This window comes from Pelodiscus sinensis, chromosome 3 (genome assembly GCF_052426305.1).
Source record: "Pelodiscus sinensis isolate ZL-2025 chromosome 3, ASM5242630v1, whole genome shotgun sequence".
NCBI classification, from domain to species: Eukaryota; Metazoa; Chordata; order Testudines; family Trionychidae; genus Pelodiscus; species Pelodiscus sinensis.
In genome coordinates this window covers 113966111-113987404 of record NC_143054.1, presented here as the reverse complement: position 1 = coordinate 113987404, position 21294 = coordinate 113966111, and the positions used below count along the sequence as shown (strand labels likewise).

Below are 21294 nucleotides of genomic sequence, written 5' to 3'. Positions count from 1 at the left end.
TTGTAACCCAGCTCCCCTGATTATTCATACAACTTTCATCATTCCAGAAAAAAATGCAACGGTAAAACAACCAGATATACTTATAACAACTTTTCTCCTTTTAAATGTTGTGTGTGAAATTAGTGCTCATGAAAGTGAGAGATGAACAGTGCTGCCCAGAGTCATACAGAGAGCCAATTTTTCCCCTTGTGCAAGCAGGCAAACCCCATATTCCAGTCAATGGGAGTTACACCTGGGTTGAATCTGGGTCCTCCAAGGGAACCTGGTGCAGCACAAGCTTCACCAGCATAATTCTGCCAACACTTTTATATGTGTTTCTCTCTCCCCTTTTGGACAATGGGGGTAGAAGAGCAGTGCTGAGATAATTAGTCATGCCCTTCGAGATGAGAAAAACTGTTTTTATGGGACATCTTTATAATGAATAATTGCTTCTGAAAATCTGTAATGGCATCACCTAAAATCTGCTTTTGTGTCTGACATGAGGCACTTCTCTGATTGTCCAGAACATAATTCACCTAGTAGTAGGTGGCTGTGTGGGCGTGGAGATATTTTCTACATTGGCATGCTGTTCATACACGTCAGCTGGAGCTAGCTAGCTCTGCTGCGCTCACCCACTTGCAGAGCAGGATGAATGTAGAAGGCACCCAAACATACCTGTGGTTTTGCACTCTGGTGCACAGCTTGAGCACCTTCCCTTTTAAGAGCCTGAAACACTTCAGCCTACATCAAGTAAACTTATTACCAAGTCTGATTTAACCTTAAGTGGTGTCATTGTTAATATGGCAAGCAGAAGAATTTTAATGACAGGAATCATTTCATTCTCTGGCTCCTCTGTGCTCTGAGTAGATCCCAAATCCCCAAATGAGAGAAAAATGTAAGGAGGAGAGAGGGAGCCTTTCAAGACCTAAAAGCAAACTAACTTAGCTTTTTTGTTGCAATCAGAGTTCATTGATCTTTTTTTTTTTTATTATTTTTTTTAAGATGAGGATTAGCTGTCAAGGAAGATAGTCCCTATCATGAAATGTCAGTATTAAAACATATCAGGATTTGTGGAGCAAATTTAGGAAAAATTCCCCAAATGTTTATATTTTATTATAAGAAATTAAATAATGGTGAAATATGTGTAGTGACAGTGCACATATAAGGAAACTTGAAAGAGGATAGCAAAAAACCTCATGAAATCTAACGATTAAATTTGGAGTTATATAATTACAGAAATTCAGTTTGCGGTTTAGTTTTTTCTGTAGGGAAGTACAAAGAAAACATCAAAATGCCAGAATACATTCCATCTGTTACTACCTCTTGCTGGATAACATCTCTGCTGCCAAAAAGCCATTTAAATTTACTACATTGTAACTACTGATAAATATCACTTCTGTGAAGATCTTATACTAAATAAGGACTAGATTTAGAGATGATGCTTACACACAGCTGTGTCAAACAGATCCGGATTTTGCTCAGTGCAACACCTGGAGCCTATCTGTTACACACTTTTTTCCTTTGTAATATGATTTTAAGGGAAAACACCCCCTATACTATAGTACCGTTCCTCTCCCATCACAAGCTGGAACAGATACATAATGAAAAGAAATAAAGCTAGAAGTGGGAATGATGACAAGAATGATATTGGGAGGAGGAAGAGAGAAGAGGGTGGTTTACTATTCAACAATTTCGGAAGCTCTCACTCTGGGCATCTTCCATGCAGATCTGACAGGCACAGAATGGTGCCATGAAACTGCCTCTAGCAATGGAATACATTTTCCACCACATCACAGCAACTTCATTGGCATCAATTCTGCTTTCAATCCATGTCCAAACAGAAAAGTTCTCAGTGGTCCTATTTCAGCATATCTCAAGGACTAATTAAATCCTCATTATGATCTTCTAATTATTCCAGTGCTTTGGGATTTCTCTGAGCAAGTCCCTGATGGTGCATTAGATGAAAAGGGTTAAATAACCTGTGTTGATTCTGAGACTCCAAATCTATTTCAAGACCTTTAGCATATCATCAGCATTATCATGAATATTTAACTATACACTGCTGTGAAAATAATAAGGGGAAAACAATTAAAGATTTTTATAAATTAATTCTGACCCATATTCATTTGCCCTAATAAATAAGCTTCTTTAAGTATCCTTGTTATGGGATCGTATGCTAAAGTAGGACTATAGGGTCATTTACTGTTTCCATTAAATTCAGTGGTTCTAAAAAGTTCCCAATTTACTGATTTAATATAAATAAGACTGAAACTTGGCATGCAATTTTTGAATCCTGAGGAGCATTTTTTTAAATTAATTTAAAATTAATGAGTAGCAGGTTTAAAACTAATAAAAGAAAGTTACAGCGTGTATTCAGCCTGTGGAACTCCTTGCCAGAGGAGGCTGTGAAGGCTAGGACTATAATAGAGTTTAAAGAGAAGCTAGATAATTTCATGGAGGTTAGGTCCATAAAAGGCTATTAGCCAGGGGATAAAATGGAGTCCTTGGCCTCTGTTTGTCAGAGGCTGGAGAAGGATGGCAGGAGACAAATCGCTTGATCATTGTCTTCGGTCCACCCTCTCTGGGGCACCTGGTGCTGGCCACTGTCGGTAGACAGGATACTGGGCTAGATGGACCTTTGGTCTGACCCAGTACTGCCGTTCTTATGTTCTTATGTACTTATATAGAAATAGGAGTAGATGAGTTTTGTAGTCTTTTTTAGGATACAGGAACTTTTAGCTTGAGATTAAAAAAAGCCAAATTTCAACCTTATTGTAAAATACATTCTTGTATTTGTGAAATAAACAAAACAATCAGGCTATTATAACAAGGGAAGGAGGGTAATCTAGTGTTTAGACCAGGAAATACTTAGGACTTTTAGATTCTATTCCAAGCTCTGGCACTAATTCTTGTTGTGACCTTGAACAAGTCACCAAAAAACAGGTTTTTAAAGGTATTTAGATGCTTAACTACATTCCATTGATTTCAAAGGACATTAGGAGCATAAATAGCTTTAAAAATCTATTTCTTAGGTCATATGTTTAATAAAGTGTTAATTTTAGATGTGCCACTTTTTATGTAGCTAATTGGAGATACCTAGAGCTTGATTTTCAGAGATGCTGCATATCCACAATCCCCTACTGACTTCTACTGAAATAGTGCATGAGCAGTACCTCTGAAAGTAAAGCACCTAAAACAGAGGATCCCAGAACTTATGGAAATCTTGAAAATTTGACTTTAACCTTCAAGTACCTCAATTTATTCATTTGCAAAATTAGATTTAATATTACTTACTTCAGTACCATTCGGTGGCAATGAAAGACTTAAGTAATTAATGTTTATAGAATAATTTGAATTACTTGTATTGACAAAGAGAAAATGATACTGGTGTACAATCTGCAATAATTCCACAAAATTCAGTTGTATGATTGAGGACTGAATTTGCCTCATCAAGTTAAAAAATATTATTAGAAAATGTGCATCAAAATATGAAGCAGCCTCTTTTCTGTAATTATTATGGAACCATTTACATAAAAATATTTTGATAAAACCCATAGAGGTTCCATTGGCTATGTAACAAATCTAAATAATGGAAGGAGATGGAATGTGAATGGAAATGAGCAGCATGAACCAAATGTTTCCACTGATACCATACTAGGTCAAAGGAACTACAGACCATATATGACATGAAAGATGTTCAGTATCATTTATAAATATAGATAATGTTTTACACCACTGCTAAAAAAAAAGAAAGAAGTAAAAAAGTAATAGTAAAAGTAATTGGAAAGGCTTGGCAAATCCAACACCTGTAGAAATTCCTATTACTATATACATGAACATAGATGAGAGAGAAAAGAGAGAGAAAGAGAGAACATATTAAAAAGAAAAAAATGTCTGGTTCCTGGATACTGCACTTCTACAGTATGGGATGTACAGCCTTAGGCTGGCAAACATCAGCAATCCCAGCTGGGTGCTGAGTAACCATGGAAAGAAGGATAAAATACTATCAAACACTTTCAAAGTAAAATAACTAAGTGTAAACATAATGGTTCAGTGTGTGGCTTCAGGATTCAAAAGTGCTGCAGCTCAAATTCTACCCTGTCAATCAAGCTGCAGTGTATCTGACCAATTTTTTTTCACGTGTGGGGAGTATGGGATTCCATTAATTAAGCCACTAGAAGCCTTTTGTTTATTGTCATTTCTCTAAACAAGGAAAGAAAAGTTATGTTATTGTGCTACAAGAAACAAAAACACCTTATCCTAAATTGTAGGGTCACTCTGTTTTTTGCTGGAAAACATTCATATCAGTGAGCCAAGTGTTTAAATTACTGTAACAGATGCCTGCGGATCAGGTGTCTGCAGCGGCAACGATTTTCTGCTCAGTTTTTATCAGTAATTGACAAGCACCTTCCCTTTGAGCCCCACCTTTCCCCCTCTTTTCCCTCTCCAAGTCAGTGGAAATCAGTTCAAGAAAGCAAAGGAATCAACTAATGTAACAGCCTTTTTAAAAGGTGAAGTTTTCCATTTCAAAGGAACCTCTAATCAATGATAGGGCACAAAAGGGAATGCACACATGCTTATGTGTGTACTGCATAGCCTTTACAGAAGCTTTGGGGATCATGTTCTGCAAAATCAATATAACCTAGCTAGTTACAAATTTCATATCTGCTGCATGAAACAAAAGGACATTTTATACAAGCTGGGTCACATGGATTGCATGTACCATGCTAGAAGCCTCAGTTTATAATCAAACACAAACAAAGGATGAACATAACACAATACAAAAATTATTAAAACACAAATCCCAAATTTACAGATTAAAATATGTTTTAAAAAACATACCGTGAGGTTCACATTCCATCTATGAAGAGCTTTTTGCATCACAGCAGTGGAAAGAAACCCAGGCCAACTCAACCTTGTTTGTATATTCTAGTCTCAACACTAGTGCTTACAAGGAGGGATGTTAAAATGTGGGTAATTGGCTAACCGTAACCACTGAAAAATGTTAGCAGTTACATGGTTACAGGCACCTTCAGTGTGGAGCAGCAGCCAGCTCCCAGTGCATACTGGCTCCCGCCTACCACTGCGCTCCTGGGGAGCTGGCTGCTGCCCGGTGTTGCTGCCTCTCATACAGAGGCAGCAGCGCAGGGTGGCAGCCAGCTTCCCAGGAGCCAGACCGGAAGCCGCATGTAACAATTTGGGTAACCCATAAGATCGGGCTTATGGGTTACCTGTTTAAACGGTTACACTCTTATATCCCTACTTACCAGTTAGGCCTTTTAGTTTTCACAGCTGTCTTCTCTCTTGTTTGAATTTTGAAGCATGTCATACAACCTCTCCCTGGGCACTTTAACCAGAGTGGCACTTAAGTCCCTTCTAGAGTGATGATCAAAGAGATTCACCCCCACAACAAAGTCTTAGCATCCCACTCACCCTTAGCATCATTAGTCCATCCTCTGACACTGCAATAGTATCTCTACATTGCAAAGATATAGTTTGTTGGGCAGTTGCACATGCTACGCTGAGAACCAATCATACAAGAACTACACACATCTTTTGAGATGCTTAGGCCTCTGAAGCCTCTGCCTGATGCAATCCCACGGTTTTATGACAGTCCGTCACTTGCAATACACTGCATTAGTATGGCTAGTAAAGCTATTCTTTCTCCACCACATGGATCGCTCTAAACATTTTTTATGGTGGAATTGAAGCCCTGTGCTAGCAATGGATTATGCTTAAAGATGACCTGTAAAGCAAACATGACAATTGAGCAAGTCTAGAATTATGGGCTAAATGTTCTCTGCTAATCAGCATCTCAGGGAAAAGGGTCATTTCAACAAACGATTTTCCCCCTCTGTCTGAAATCCTCTTAGTATTCCTTGGATAATATCTCAGAATGTATTATTCAGTGACCTCAGTTTCACCATGGGTTCTACCAGCTGTAAGCAGGCTTCTAGAAATATTGGCGAAGTCGCAGAATGGGATCTGGGATATCTTCAGTGCTAACATTATTGTAGTGGTGGCATTTAACCCATTTCTCTGGTTTTCTCGGTTGACAAGTTTGTTTTATAAAATTGTCGCTAACATATTTCAACCATAGTACGGACAGCATCTCTCAGTCCATAGTTATGTTGTCATAATCACATTATGATACTATGACATACTAGTTTACTGGGGTGTTATAATACAGTTGCAATGGGGAAAAAAACCTGCCCATGTTGGTGAGTGAATCTAACAGTGCTGTTTGAATGGGGTCATTTCTAGCCAACTTTCTATTACATTGTGAATAGGATCCAACACTTTCGCAGGTAACGGGTGGAAAGGGTTGTGATTTTGGACCACTCAACTTCACTAGCTTGTATTTCTCTTTTCCTTTTCAGTGTAAAGTGATTTTACGTTTTTCTCTAAAGCAGCAGTTCCCAACCTTTTCCAGATGGGGACCCATTTTGACAATTCAGAAAGACTTGGTGACCCAAGGCAATTCAAAAATGGGGGAGGAGAGGACGCAGGGTCATCTGGGGAGACACTTGGTGACTCTCTTGAAAAGTAATGAAGACCCATATTTGGGTCCCGACCCATAGGCTGGGAAACCCTGATCTAGAGTTAAGCTATGTCTAGACAACGTTCTATTTCCGTGGGAATTTGCATATCTTCTTCCGATCTCACTTTTGAAAGAGGATCTTTTAAAAGTGAAAGTAGTCTGGATGCGGGTTTTTTTGGAAAAAAATTCCCTTTTTGAAACCACCCCCTCCCCGCTCTTCCTTAAAAAATTAGGTTTACGTGGTTTTTTCGAAAAAAGGTTTTTTTCCAGAAAAAAAAAAACGCGTCCAGACTACTTTCACTTTCAAAAGATCCTCTTTTGAAAACTCCCCCATAGTTTAGATGTGTACACCTTAGGGTGTAGACCAGACATAGCCTACGTCCAAAGACATGTGATAGTCCCAACAGAGTTTTGCTAAAGTGAGAAAACTGTGGTCTATAAAGCAGATAATATTTCAATTCTACAGAAATTAAAGTCCAAATTAGGTATTTAAGATTAAATATTTTATTTGAAATTGGAAGAACATTTAGACTTTGCAGCAGAATCCTTTTACAATTCCTGCTATTTACAATATTTTGAAAAAGACTTTCCTCTAACTGTGTTTTGGTAAATCCCCCTGTTCACTTAGTCCTCCCAAAAGAGAATAATGCTCCCCCCCAATCTATTTAAAAGAAGGCTGTTATTATTCTACCCAGAAAAACAAATTTGTGACACCCTCCCCCATCTACTAATGTGCTCCTGCGATTAAGAGTTATACCAGGAGTAAACTAAATTATAAGCAAAAAAATCTAACAAACCTCGATCTTGTGGCATTGGTGACTGGCTCAAGGCAGGATGAGAGCTGGACTCTGATTGGCTACCAGGAGGCTGAGGTGGCATCTGACTACCTGCAACACACAGAGAGATTATTTAAAAACAGACTTTCCATTAACGATACAATATGCAAAACCACAACCTGTTGCATTTGTAAAAACCACTAAACATCAAAGAAAGTGGAAATTGTATACATTGAAGACAACTCAACAGGTCAAGGTTTTTTCACACCTGATTTTTTTTTGGCAACCCAAGGAGGAAGTGTGCATGAACATATTTAGCAACAGGCCTGCCAAAATGTTCAATTTTCTATTGAGCGAGTTCTCAACCTTACTGACATGATCCAATTTACAGCTGCAAATCTCCTGACACATATTTCTGTTAGAGAGTTTAACAAAATCCAAGTCTGCTGAACAATAGGGCTCACCCTGCCGAGTTTAAACTGGCCTCCAGCCAGGCAGACATGGACTGCTGCCAACAATATAACCAATAAAAAATTCAGTCAATACAGAAAAGACTAACAACAACAGTTTGAAAAAAAATCTTTCAATGAATTGAACTTAATATATTTGAATGTCCAAGTGTGAGACAGAAATAAAAAAAAGAAAGTATGCCCACACTGTGAAAGCATGATGTATGTGAGATCACAAAGATATGGGGTATCTTATTATTCAAAGGCAAAAAATTACTCTTTATTAAAAAACAGCATGGTGTCTTTCATATACACAAAGCGCAGATCTGTCCCAATTTTAAGTTCATGTTTGAAAAAAAAGCTCAAACCTCACAATCAACAACCTGCATAGACCACAGTTTACCTATCCTGTAAGGATAAGAACACAAACAACACTGTCAAAATTTTCACTTGTGATTCCAAGGAGCACAGATTCTCAAATACATGAGGCTTAGTAGAACTGGGTCTTTCTTCCTTCAACACTATTACACACACAGCAAATCATGGGTGGCGGGTATAACAGGCCAGGGCAGGCTGGCGGGTATAACAGGCTGGTATGCCTTCCTTGGCACAGTCACCACCAACCCATCGCAGGAAACTTGAGCCAAGGTGGTCGTGCCTGTACTCTGCCTCTTCCTCTCCCTGTCTGCCACTACCCTGAGTCCTCCTGCCCCACACCTGCTGCTGCCTGGTGAATCCCTCCTCTCTTCCAGCCCACTTCCCCTCTTTGGAGGTCCCCATCACTTCTCAACACCCCTCCCCCCAAGGGAGGAGGAGAGGATGGATGCAGGGAGCAGTGAGGGGGAGCCTTACTGGGGTAAAGGTGGAGGAGAGGAGGAACACAGCGGGCAGTGGGGACCTTACAGGGGAGGAGGGGAAGGAAAGGAGGGCTGTGCTGGGCGGCAGGCCAAGTGGACAAGGGACAGAATAGGGGTGGGACCTAGAGTGGAGTAGGGATGTTAAATTGAATAGTTGATTAACCTCATGAATTCTTATCAGTTACTCAACTATTCTATAGTACGCAGGGGCAGAGCCAGCAGCCAGTGCGCTCTGATTCCATTCCCAAGGAGCCTGCTGCCACTGCACGCTACTGTCTCTGTATCAGAGGCAGAAGCATGGGATGTAAAGCAGGAACTGGTCCGTGATAGGAGCCTGTACAAAAACCAGCTCCCCTTGCGGACTGGCTGCCTGTTGCCCCAAGTGCTGCTTGTGATACAGAGCAGCAATCCCTATCCAGGGGTTTTGTTTATGTCTGTGCTCCTGGACTTGGCACGAGCCTGAACTGAGACGGGATGCCTGCCCGCCTAGCTCCTAATACAGTTTAAATGCAGAGCTGCAGCGGGAGTAGATCCTGGACCTAGTTTCTGCCAGGAGAGGCTTCACCTGCTGCCTGTGTTTATTGTACTGATGAATAACACTAATAATCCACTTCTCTGGGATCCATCTCAGCCTTCACAGTGCTTTGTATGTATGATTAAGCACCATTTCTTATGCTGTTGTAAAATGGTGACTGGTTCACACCAAGCAATTGAACTGCCACAGCCTAAGCAGAAAGGAGAGCAAGTTTCAGGTATGTCCTGGGACTTTCCTTCACTGCAGATTTTGAGATGTGGCTGCTCTTGACAGCCAAAGCAGCTGAAGGACCAGCTCAGATTAAGCAACAAAATAGGTATGTTAGGGCATCAGACACTGCAGTGACAAATGTGATATAAACAGCAGCAGAGAGCTTGAAACTCATCAAAACGAATGGATTATTTTCCGACTGATTTCCTTTTTTAAAATGTAGCAAGAATAAAAATGTGAAATAGATTTTGCGCGCAGAGCACCATTTCCTTTTGCTTAATTACCACCTTTTTACTGGTTGAGGTAAAAATCCTGTGATTATTTCTGTAGCAATTAAGATTTGTCCCCAAAAGTATCAGTAATGGGTTGCTCTTTCTGTAGAACTACGAAATACCTAAATGCTATGGGAAAACCACAGAATGGCAATGAAGTGCTATGAATTACTCCGCCCCCATTTGCACTGTGTCAGAGAAATTAGCCACTGGTTTTGAAAGATACTTTAGGTTTATATACAATACAAAGAAACAAACTATAACTTTTAAAGTAAAATTTAAAACTTGCTTAGCCATTTGGATGGAAAGCATTTGCACTAAAACTCATAGAGTGCAGTACCATGATGGGATATGACAACTGCTTCATTTCTGCCCTTCGCAAGAGAATGCAAATGCAAGTCTAGAGGCAGAGCTCTTTCTCCAAAAGACCAAACATGGCACTGCTATGAAATATTCAGTGCCTGGGGCTTTGGATCCACAGCCATTTAGGAACTCTAAAGCACACGAGAACAAAATACTGACTTATTTTTTTAATGCCACTCAGGAAAGGACTGTAGCAAGACAGTAAGTGCCTACATTATAATGAACACTTGTGCATGACAGAAAGGATTCAGTGACTCAAGACTGTAAATAAACAGTAATTCCATGTTAACACAGGGCACTAGCACTTACACTGTGTATGCCTGAGGCATTACTATCAGATAGAATATTTCAAGTAAACCTAAAACATGTTTTATCAAAGCCATCTATGACTTTATAAGTTACTAAAAGAGGCTGGGGGAATGCTGGTTGCACTGGACAGCCTAAAGATGGCCACTCCTGTAAGGGCTGGGATAGAAATTCCATTGGTAACTATTAAAAACCAAATAGGAGTATAGTTTATAGACTGTATAGTTTATTTTGCATCCATTTACTATGAGATGCAAAATAAAATGCATCTTGTAAAATCTTTCTCCCTCTCTAATTTTTAACACTAATACTAATGTCAATTGTTGAGCAAGCATCTTATCCTGTGTGTACAGTCATGCAAGCACAATACTTGCAATATCAAACTTCAGGATCAAGTGTATGTAAATTACACGCTAGAGAAATCAATTTCATCTGCATCCTGTCAGAAATGTCAAGTCAGGAGTTTCTGAAATAAAAAGAATGGCACCCGTAACCATTTGCACAAGTATTTATTTATTTATAAAGGGGGTACTTTGGAAATCTCCCCCCTTATTTAATAAAAGCTTTAGAACAAAATTTGGCTATGCCGCAAGAGAAAATTATTTCTATAAACAATGAGCAGATCAACACTGAGATTTGAAGAGAGATTATTTTAACTGGTGCTGCTGTGGATTATAAATTAGACCAAAAGCAACAAAAGGAAGGAGAATTGTAAGATCATTCTTTAACCCTTAACAATGACCCACAAAAGAAAAAAGAGTAGGTGCTTCTGTGGTTTCTTTCTGAAATATAAAGATGACCTGCAAGGTTGGTTGTTTCTTTAAAAAGGTTTATGCTTTTTCTTTCTCTGATCATTGTTTTTATTATTATTTGTGACGCGATGGCTCCTAGGAGCTCCAAACATGGAGCAGGACCCCAATTGTGCTAGTGGCTGTACAAACTCAAAACAAAGAATTTACAATCTAAATACTCTAGGAAGTAAAGCGTAATTAACTGAGAATTGATTTATATTCAAATAAGTTAAAACTCTGGGCTTTATTGTTTATTTGCTGCACTTAATGAGGCTGTGAGCAATCACAGCTGGTCTACCTTCGTGAACAGTGTGTTGCGGGATTGGGGCCTTCATTATTAATTCAAGTCCTGCCAAATTTTCAACGTGAAGCTTAAAAAACCTCTAAGTATGCATTTTTGAGATGCTAAAGCTTTTCAGCACATCTAGGGGAGATCAGACATTCCAGATACTGCTAAGGTAACAAAAGAAGAAGTAACTGCTAAAATAACCAGCCAATCCAGTCTCCCTTTCTGGCCACAAGACAAAAGAGCAAAAAGAAGAATGGACACAAACTTTCCCTCCCCTACCTCCTATTACAGTCTACTTTTAATACCATATTAACAGATTTTTCTATTTAATTTTGGAAAGAAAAGTTGCAAAAATGAAAATAAGTGGTTTTGTATGTTAACCATGGCTATTTGAAAGAAAAAACATTTTTTTTCCACTGACAAACTACTGCATCTTTTTGACCCAATGCAATACAAACTGAACTTTTAACAGAGTTGACCTTTTCCCATGCCTTTGTGTAGCATTGTTGATAAACTGATGAGATATTCCATCTGCCAGAATTTATACAGGATAAACACTACTGTATATGTCGCACAGAATTTTTATTATGCAAAAGCACAGCAAATAGGGTAAAGTATGTTAAAATACTAGGCAATGACATACTATTCCACTTCTGTAGGTTTAGTACAGTCACATTTAAATCTTCATAGAAGGAGTATTATTCAAATCAGTAGCACTGTGTTCTAGCTATACTGTACTGTAAAGAGTGTGGAATGCAGTGCCTATAAAAATCTTTATGAAACTACTGGTGCATATAAAATAGAAGCTTTTAAAACTCAGATAACTATACTTTGTTAAAATATCAAAAAGTGGGAGCACATAAGTAACTATTAGATTGTATTATTTTTTAAAATCAACCTTTTATTAGAAAAATGTACGGTGAGAGAAATAGGAGAAAGCATTTAGACTTAATATAATGACTGACTATGATTTTTCTGCATATAAAAATATCTTGGGTTAAATGCAGAGGCAGGAAGAGCTAACTTGTACTTTTCAGAAAGCTTGACAGAACAAAGTTGGGAAAAAATTGCTGAAAAAGTATTAAACAGAAGATTGTAACAAGATGGGAGTGGTTACATTTACAATTCACAAAGAAGTGAACTTCCTTGGAGCAAACATACAACAAGAAAGAGGAGACCTTTGATCCAGTGCAGCAGAGGAAGCATTATAGGGATTCGGGAACTAGGATCCAAATCTACCTTGTTGCTACACACATTCTATGAGACATTGAGGTTACGTCTACACTGCATGGCTATTTCAGGAAACTAGAGGTATCTCAAAATAGCTACCCTGCTTCTACACAAGCCGCCCACTATTTCGAAATATTTTTTAAAATAACGAGCACACTATTTCGCCATTCCAGTAAACCGCGTTGCACGAGGGATAAGAGATGGCTCAAAATAGTGAGTTATTTCGAAATTTGGCGCTGTGTAGATGCACCAAATTTCAAAATAAGCTATTTTGAGTTTAGGGTGCTGTGTAGATGCACCTTGAGTGCCCCAAATGCTCTAATACAATAGGAATGTAGAAAGCATTCAATATCTCAAAGGATGGTGCTCTTTAGAATCAATGCGCAAAGTGTTTAAGTGCTAATTTACTTTAAAGTTGAGCATGTGCTTAAGTGTTTTACTAAATAGGGCTTTGCTCCTCAACAGGGGCTTTAGTGATGTAATCTTGAATTAGCCCCCACCCTTATAACACCACCTACTTTAGATTTGTAATTTAGATACAGAGAAGTTTCATTTTGGGGATCTATTTCTTTCCACTTTCACCTTTGCTCACTTAATGCACTCTTTGCATTAATCTGGGGAGCTACCAGAGCATGCGAGATTTCTGCTGGAGACCAGTCCAGAATCATACAGCTCAGGAGAGCAACTAGTTAAGTCTTTTCTAATCCTTGTATTCAGAGATGGTGGCTGGGGCGGGAAGAACAGGAACTGAATTGAGTAGGGTAGCTCATATTTCTCTCACCAGGCCAAATTAATAAAAACAAAACCTGATTTCTCCTCCTCCGTTTCTTATTCTTCCTCCTCCCCAATGTTGTTCCTCTTACATCTCCCCCCCCCCCTCTTTTTCTGTTTGAGAAGCTTAATATTTGGCTGCCTTCTGAAGAAATAGGCACAGTGACAGATGAAAGACTGTATTCATCGTATAATTCAGAATAGGGGGAAAAATCGACTGCTGTGCATTTAAGATTCTAACAACCTTGCAATTTTGTACAGTCGTTTCCCCTCATCCGTTCTTTTGAAGAAATCTGCTTTTATTCTGTTAATAACTAACCACAGTTGCAGCAGCATGGATCCGATTAGCAGTTCTTATGGTACAAAGGGGAGGGGGATAAAGAAAGGCTGTGAACAGGGTTGCCAATTTGTCCACCTGGGTCCCCAGGAGAAAGATTAGATGAGGCACTTGCTCCCTTTTTTCCCACTCAAGCACTGCTTCATATTAGATAGGCCTTTTCAAAGCCAACCTACTGACTTTTTTTAGAAGTCTCATTTGAACCTCCCCAGCAAAAAGTCCCTTCATAGATTTTTCTCTCTGTGCCCCCAAAAACATCCAACACAAGTGTGCAAATCTGAGGGGGTTGCAGAGGGGCAAAGGGGACAAAGAAATAAAGCCAGTCCAACACATTTCATCACATTTCTACAATTATTTTAATTATTCTTGTATTTGCTGAATAACATACAAGACAGAAAATAATGCATAGTGGCCAAGCACCTCACAGATGATATTGCAAAAAATTCTACACCATTATTTAATGTGTGAGCCAAATCTTGAAATCCTTACTGCAGTTCTTACTCTGTCCTTTTCACCTGTGATTTCAGTGAGATTTGCATGAGTATGGGCTAACCTTGTAGGAATACTTGATACATTACTATACATCTTTGTAAATGTGGTAAACCATGTGTTCTAGCTAGTGAAAACAAATGTGTTTTTAATTGTGAGCTATATTTCAATTAATAAACATTTTAATTTGCAATTGATTCAAGCGGTAAGCAATTGAATGCTTTTAACAAAAGATAGGGAAGTTGCCTTGCCTCCTAGTATTACATTCAACTTCTCTATTTTCTAAAATGAAACCCTTCCCTTCATACTCCTAACAGATAAAACATTAAGAATTTAATTTAGAAAGTTAATGTAAGTTCTAAGGGAAGGCAATTTTACTATTCATGATAATTCTTTCAAGACATTTTATAACTTATAAGGAGAAGTATTCTCGAACCTGATTTTGCTTCACTCTACTATACTCAAGAGCTTGAAAAACACTATGCATAAGAGCTAGGTATAAATTCATAGGAATTATTTCCTAATAAAAACAGATCTGCATCACCATTTTAACATAACAAAAGGCATATATTGGTAGTTCACCTAGAATCATTGGAAGTTCACATCTTCTATGTGAAAACAATATAGGACACAACAGACAGGGTAAAAAATGTTCTTGGAGCCCCCTTTCATTTCTTCATGCAGCACCCATCTATACTCGGGAATAACTCCAAATCAACAAATGTTGCTGACTCATAAGTATGGATGAAGACCAGCGATGGCCAACCAAGACTAATGAGTGGGCCACATGAGTGGCCCTCCATCACCATGGGCCGCATGATCCAATGGTGGGCAACCTGCGGCCCACTAGGGTTCCTCCTGTGGCCCGTGCATGCCACAGGATCCCTTTCCCCTTGTGCCTCTCGCTCACTGGGGCACTGGAGCTCGGTACTTTCTCCTCTCTCTCTCAGCACTTTCAGAGCACCATGAATCCGCTGAGCAGTTAAACTCTGGGAGGGAGAGGGAGGAGCAGGGACAGAGTGTGAATCAGTGGATTCATGGCAGTCTGAAAGAACTGGGAGGAAGGAAGGGAGGGAGGGAGAGGAGAAGGAAGTACTGGGCTCCAATGTCCTAGAGTGCAAGAAGTGTATGGTGGAAGGGAGCAGATAGGAGGTGCCCGGGCTGGAGGTGAAACCACCGAGGGCTGCAGATTGCCCACCATTGATGAAGACTGTCCAGAATATAGTCTTGTCTATGCTTGGGGATCAGCAGGGGTGGCCAAAGATAGGTGAAGTGGCATCATCTGCTAAATTTAAGCTAGTTCCACACTTCCACAGGCCCTTCTTTCTTCTCTCAATCTTTCTCACCATCTCTCCTTTCTATTCCCTTTCACGTTCCGGCAAGCAGGTGGAAACTGGAACAGTGCTGATCTGCAGCACTGAAGCAGTTTATCTGTGTGTCTTCTGTTCTGTGCTCAACTCTAAGGATACATCTATACAGCAGGGCTAATGTTGAATTAAGATACACAACATAAACTACGTCAATTGCGTAGCTTGAGTTGAAATAGCTTAACTCAGCTTTAGGCGCGATCTACGCAGCAGGAAGTCAAAGGACAAACGCTCTTCCTTCGACTTCCCTTACTCCTCGTGAAACGAGGGTTCCCGTGAGTTGGAGTAAGAAGTCCTCCAGTTCGACATTATTTTGAAATAAAAGTTTGTAGTGTAGACTAAGCTGCAGGGCAGCACAGCTTCACAGGTGATTAATCAGCCCCACCCAGTCAGCTCCCTGCACAGAGTCCTGAGCCTCTGACTGGGTGGGGCTGATTCATCACCCCTGAAGCTGTGCTGCCACGCAGTTTAGAGGGAACACTGGTGTAGACATGCTCTTTGTTATTTTGGAATATCATCAGTTATTCCGAAATAACACTGCTGTGTAGACGTACCCTAACTTTGCAACTTTAATCCCTTCTCACTGCCATGAGTAACAAGCTTCATTGCAAGAGCATCGTGAATAACATGAGCATCTCATCACAACAAACACTTGGGCTCAACAGGAAGAAAAAGCATGTCTAGGACATTATGAGTAAAGGCATCAGAAGGTAAAGCAGATTATAAACAGCATTTTATTAATCTGACTTTCCTCGAGACAGGATCTGTCATGCCATTTTTAAGATTGCCCAACAACGGGAAACCCAAAAGACTAGTGCTGGAGCCTAGCAATTCTTCATGTATTTTTAATCAACTTAAACTTCCATAAATTTAGTACCTTCTGCAAGGTCACACACAGAACATTCAGCCATATGCCCTTAATGTAGTTTGCAAATACGAACTTCTCTGTCAGTTTCTGTTTAGAAGGGGACGTATCAACATTAGCAACCCCTGGTTATATCATTTATAAACATGCAGATGTGGATTATTAAAGATTAATGCATTTTGGGATTGGTGTCGGCATTCCGTTTGTCTCATGCCGAAACCAATTCTGTTCTTCATTAGTCAACGACAACTCACATCACTGTGTTGTGGAAGAGAAATCAAAGGTGCAAATGTGAATTGAGAATAAGTGATGAAACTGATTACTAAGAAACTTAACTGCTGTAATCAATCAACACATCACAATAATTTGAGCTATCTGGGGATGAGGAAATGAACATAAAAACTCACCATCAGAGAAAGTTTTTGTCTGTTTAGTTTTTAAAAACCATGTCTGATACCTGAGTTTCATATCTGACTATTGCACAGAACTATCAATGCTCCACACACATACTGCAAGGTAACAGCCAGTCTACACAAATTTTGTTACAAAGAAGAATAAGATATTTCTTGTTTTAAATTCATTTTTCTAAAAAAAACCTAGCCATGATTGAAATTGGTGGGGTGTGCACCTTAGCAAAATCAATTTATTTGCTGGACAAATCCCATTTTATTATCTTGCCTATATTTAATGCACCAAGCTTTATTCTGATACCTTGCTCCAAGTAAGGGCATACAACATCTTCCCAAAGACAAAGATGCTACTTACAGAGCAACCCCACACTAGATCATTTCCAGGAGGAGCAATAGTGATATCCAGCCTACAGAAAAAGTAAGCAGAGAGAGACCACTCTACCCCAGAACAACAAAATACACTTTGAGCTAGATTTATGGAAAGCTTTATCGATGTATGTTCAACAATAATTAAGTGTTAAAGTGGGGGGTAACTGACTAACTTTCCCTGTAAAGCCATGAATCATTACTCAATAATGCAAAGCACAAGGGAGGGAAAGGAAGTCTTTCCATTCAAGACAATATCCACTCCTATCTTATCGTGACCATACATGAAATTAAAAGGAAAGAATTAAAGTTTGGCTACATCTTACAATATATTTTAGAAACTTTGTGCATCTGTTTGTCTATCTACCTGTCAGTCAGTTTAAAAACTCCTCCAAAATGGTAAGAGCTAGGACCACCAAATTTGATATGCAGCTTCCTGTTATCATAACTTAGAGCAAGGTCAGAGTTTGCTTGTGCCAGGACAATGGGATGTGCCTGGAATCCAACTGTTTTCCATAACACGGAAGGGAGGGGGAGTCTGATAGTAGGGACTGTTATGCTCTGGAATAACCATATGGAGGCAGCAAGCGTGGGGGGACCACAGGGAGACAGTCACATGTTTCTGGCCATCTGCCACGGGTAAGTGGCCCTCCTGTCCCAAAGCCAGAGCCCAAACCACTCCCTACAGCCCTCGGCCCCAATGCCAGACACCAGGAGGAGCCCTGCTGGCCACTGACCCCAGGATGGAGCCACTGTCCAGGGCTGGGCAAACAGCCTCCACCACCACTAACCTCTGGCTGGCCTTGGGGCTGTCCTGCCCCCCCCACCTCCTAATTCCCTGCCCTGATTGCTACACCCCCAAACACACCCTGCCCTGACTCCTGCACCACCACACCCTACCCAGACTTCAGCGTCCCCACACCTTGCTCTGAGCCCCTTCATACCTTCCAAAACCCTACCCAGACTCCTTTACCTCCCACATTTCCCTCCCTGCCCTGAGCCCCCCATCCGCACATTTCTCAACCCCCTGCCCTGAGTCCTGCACCCTCACCCCTTGCTCTGAGCCTTCACAAGGACCCAAGCAATGCCAGGTAAATTATCTTGTGTAAGATTATAAAATAGAACTTAATTTTCCCATAAAGTAAGCATGGTCACTGTAATGTGTTGTTTGGCGGAGACATGAGTGGGTTGCAAGCATCACATATTAAACAAGGGACGCAAATAGTAACTGCTAAAATTAGAAGCAAAATGTGCTCACTCTACGGTTGACCTCAGGATGTAATGCATCACCACAAGACATGACAAGAATGATTTTCATATTTTTGGTAGCTTCAGTAGGTATACTGAACTTTGTACGTGAACCAAAATGCATATACTATAGTACTTATTCAAAGACTTCAATTGGGTTTCCATACCCTTGTCACTAAAGACTTTGGGTATGTCTACACTACCCTCCTAATTCGAAATAGGAGGGTAATGTAGGCATACCGCAATTGCAAATGAAGCCCGGGATTTGAATTTCCCGGGCTTCATTTGCATAAGCGGGGCTCCGCCATTTTAAAATCCCCGCTCGTTCGAACCCTGTGCCGCGCGGCTACACGCGGCACGAACTAAGTAGTTCGAACTAGGCTTCCTAGTTCGAACTACCTAGTTCGTGCCGCGTGTAGCCGCGCGGCACAGGGTTCGAACGAGCGGGGATTTAAAAATGGCGGAGCCCCGCTTATGCAAATGAAGCCCGGGAAATTCAAATCCCGGGCTTCATTTGCAATTGCGGTATGCCTACATTACCCTCCTATTTCGAATTAGGAGGGTAGTGTAGACATACCCATATATAGTATGTTAAACAACAGAGAAAACTTAAAAGCAATAAGAGAGAGTGTTTTAAATAATTATATTTTCTGGTTAGCTAGTTGTTTCTTTGTTTTCAACTTAATTTTGTGATGTTCAAAAGTACTGGACGGTCACTCCTGGAATCTGAATTTTTCTGTATTCAACAAAGGACATCATGGACAGTAGCAGTTTAAGCTTCCTTAATGCTTCTTCCTTGCCACCGTACCTCAACTCTGTTCTGGAGACACCAATTCGAGAAATGACCTCTCCGATGAGAGTGCAAACAAGGAACCAGTTCTGATAGAGTTTGTTTGTGACATGGACAATTGTCCCCTAAGAACGGAACTCATTTCACACTGGCCAATCAGTCTTCAGATGGTAATCATTACTGAGGACTCTGATTTTTAACAGGCAACATAGGAACCTAAAAATGGCAATGTTCCCTCTAATTGTTTCCATTCATGTGCAGATTTTTTCCATCCAAGCACAGAATATTTTTGTATGTGCACCAAGGCATGTGCAAATGTACACCATCAATAGAAATAAACATCTATCTGTGGGTGCTCTGCTAATCAGCTAGGCAGCATTTGACTTCCTCCTGAATGACCTCCCTATAAACTGTGTGCTTGTGAACACTGAAAAATGGCCATACTGGATCTAGTACAGTGTAAGAGAGGTTAAATACTTCATATAACAAAACATATCTCTAGAGCTACAGTACTTAAAATTGCCTATTCTTTTTCCCCATTTCAAACGGAAGTGGACTGCAGTATAAAGTTTTAAATGCCATTAAGAATAATTGGAAAAAGGATTTAAAACTATTGCTATGTGGAACATTCTAATATTTCACTTGTAAGAGAAATCCACAGCCTTGCAAGCAGTGTTGGGCTGTAAAACTGCTGAATAGACAGTTTGTGCACTGCTAGTGATTAAAAACATGGCTATGTCAATGGCATTTTGTGTTTTGTTTTGTTTTTTTCTGGTCTGCTTGCCAATAAACAGCATGCATTTTACTGCAACAAGCTGTTGCAGGAGTTTTGCCTCCGGAGAAGCCAAGAGGGAAATACTGATGGATGTGTTAAAATAATCTTTGTCTAGGTAGGAAGACCATGTCCATTTTAAAGGGACATTATCCTCATCTTGATTTGTAATGGTACTACTAGCACCCGTAAAGTTATTGCAAAAAAAATGAAGGTTCACAAATTCAACTCACATAGTAATCATCTCACTGAAATAATTGTGCTGAAACAACAAATGATTTAAAATAGATCAGTAACAGAGGGTAGTAAAGCAAGTTCTTTTTTCCCTAAGTAAGAAACACAGAGTTTGGCTCATTGGGGAAGGAAGTCTGTGATTTTCTGAAGTGTAGTTTGAAAGTCTTTTCCAATCAACTTCTGAAGTTCAGCCATGCGTCTAGAAATACTTTATTTTGCAGGCTTTAATTTTTGTCAGACTTGAAAGAGACAGCCATTCCTGCTCTGATTCTTACTCTGAAATCTCATTTTACCCTATGACAGACTAACTCTTACTCACTTTTTCCTTGCTCCCCTAATGAATCCTTCTGATCTGCCCACTACCTAGTTTGTATAGCAAATTAGGAAGCTGGGCTGGATTTCCAACCACAACATTTCAGAGACACCCCCATCACTCTTCCCTCCTTCCTGCCTGCAGCTACGGCCGCATCTATATTTACCCGTGAATCGATGCTCCAGAGGTTGACTTTCTGGCATTTGATTTAGCAGCTCTAGTAAGTACATGCTAAATCAAACACTGAAGGCGCCCCCATCGGTGTCGGTACTTCTACTCCTTGCAAGGAGTAGGGGAAGTCAACGGGAGCATTTCTCCCACTGACCTCCTGCTGTGGGGATGATGCCAATGTTTGAATCAAGGTGTCAACTCCAGCTACGCAACTGACATAGTGGGAGTTGCGTATCTTAATTCGAACTTATCCCAGAGTGTAGCTCTGACCTCTATCACTTTGTTTTGTAATCCTGTCAGGTCTTAGAAGTTAAGTAAACTCAGGCGTGGTCAGTACATGTATGGAAGACGTTAAGGTAAAAACTCAGGAAGTTGTGTTGATTACATAGCAAGAAATATCCATTCCTTTCAAATAGTGCACTCTGTGAGTAGAAGAATGGCTGTACAGCTGGGATGTACTAATGAGATACTGACCACCTGTGGTTATTAAAGATCTTTCAAAATGGACCAAGTTAAACCAGAACAAAGCAACAACTCCCGAATAACTCCATGGCTATGTCTAC

At 40.0% G+C, this 21294-nt stretch overlaps 1 protein-coding gene across 17 annotated transcripts in view; it reads right to left on the bottom strand.

Moving 5' to 3' along the window:
- The window catches only part of ARID1B (AT-rich interaction domain 1B), a 451067-nt gene that overhangs the window by 98830 nt on the left and 330943 nt on the right, over window positions 1–21294 (bottom strand). For all 17 annotated transcript variants that reach the window (XM_075924505.2, XM_075924502.2, XM_075924499.2 and 14 more), the window contains one exon: window positions 7318–7407. In XM_075924505.2, the coding sequence (XP_075780620.2) occupies window positions 7318–7407 (90 nt within the window). The remainder of the gene's footprint in view (window positions 1–7317; window positions 7408–21294) is intronic.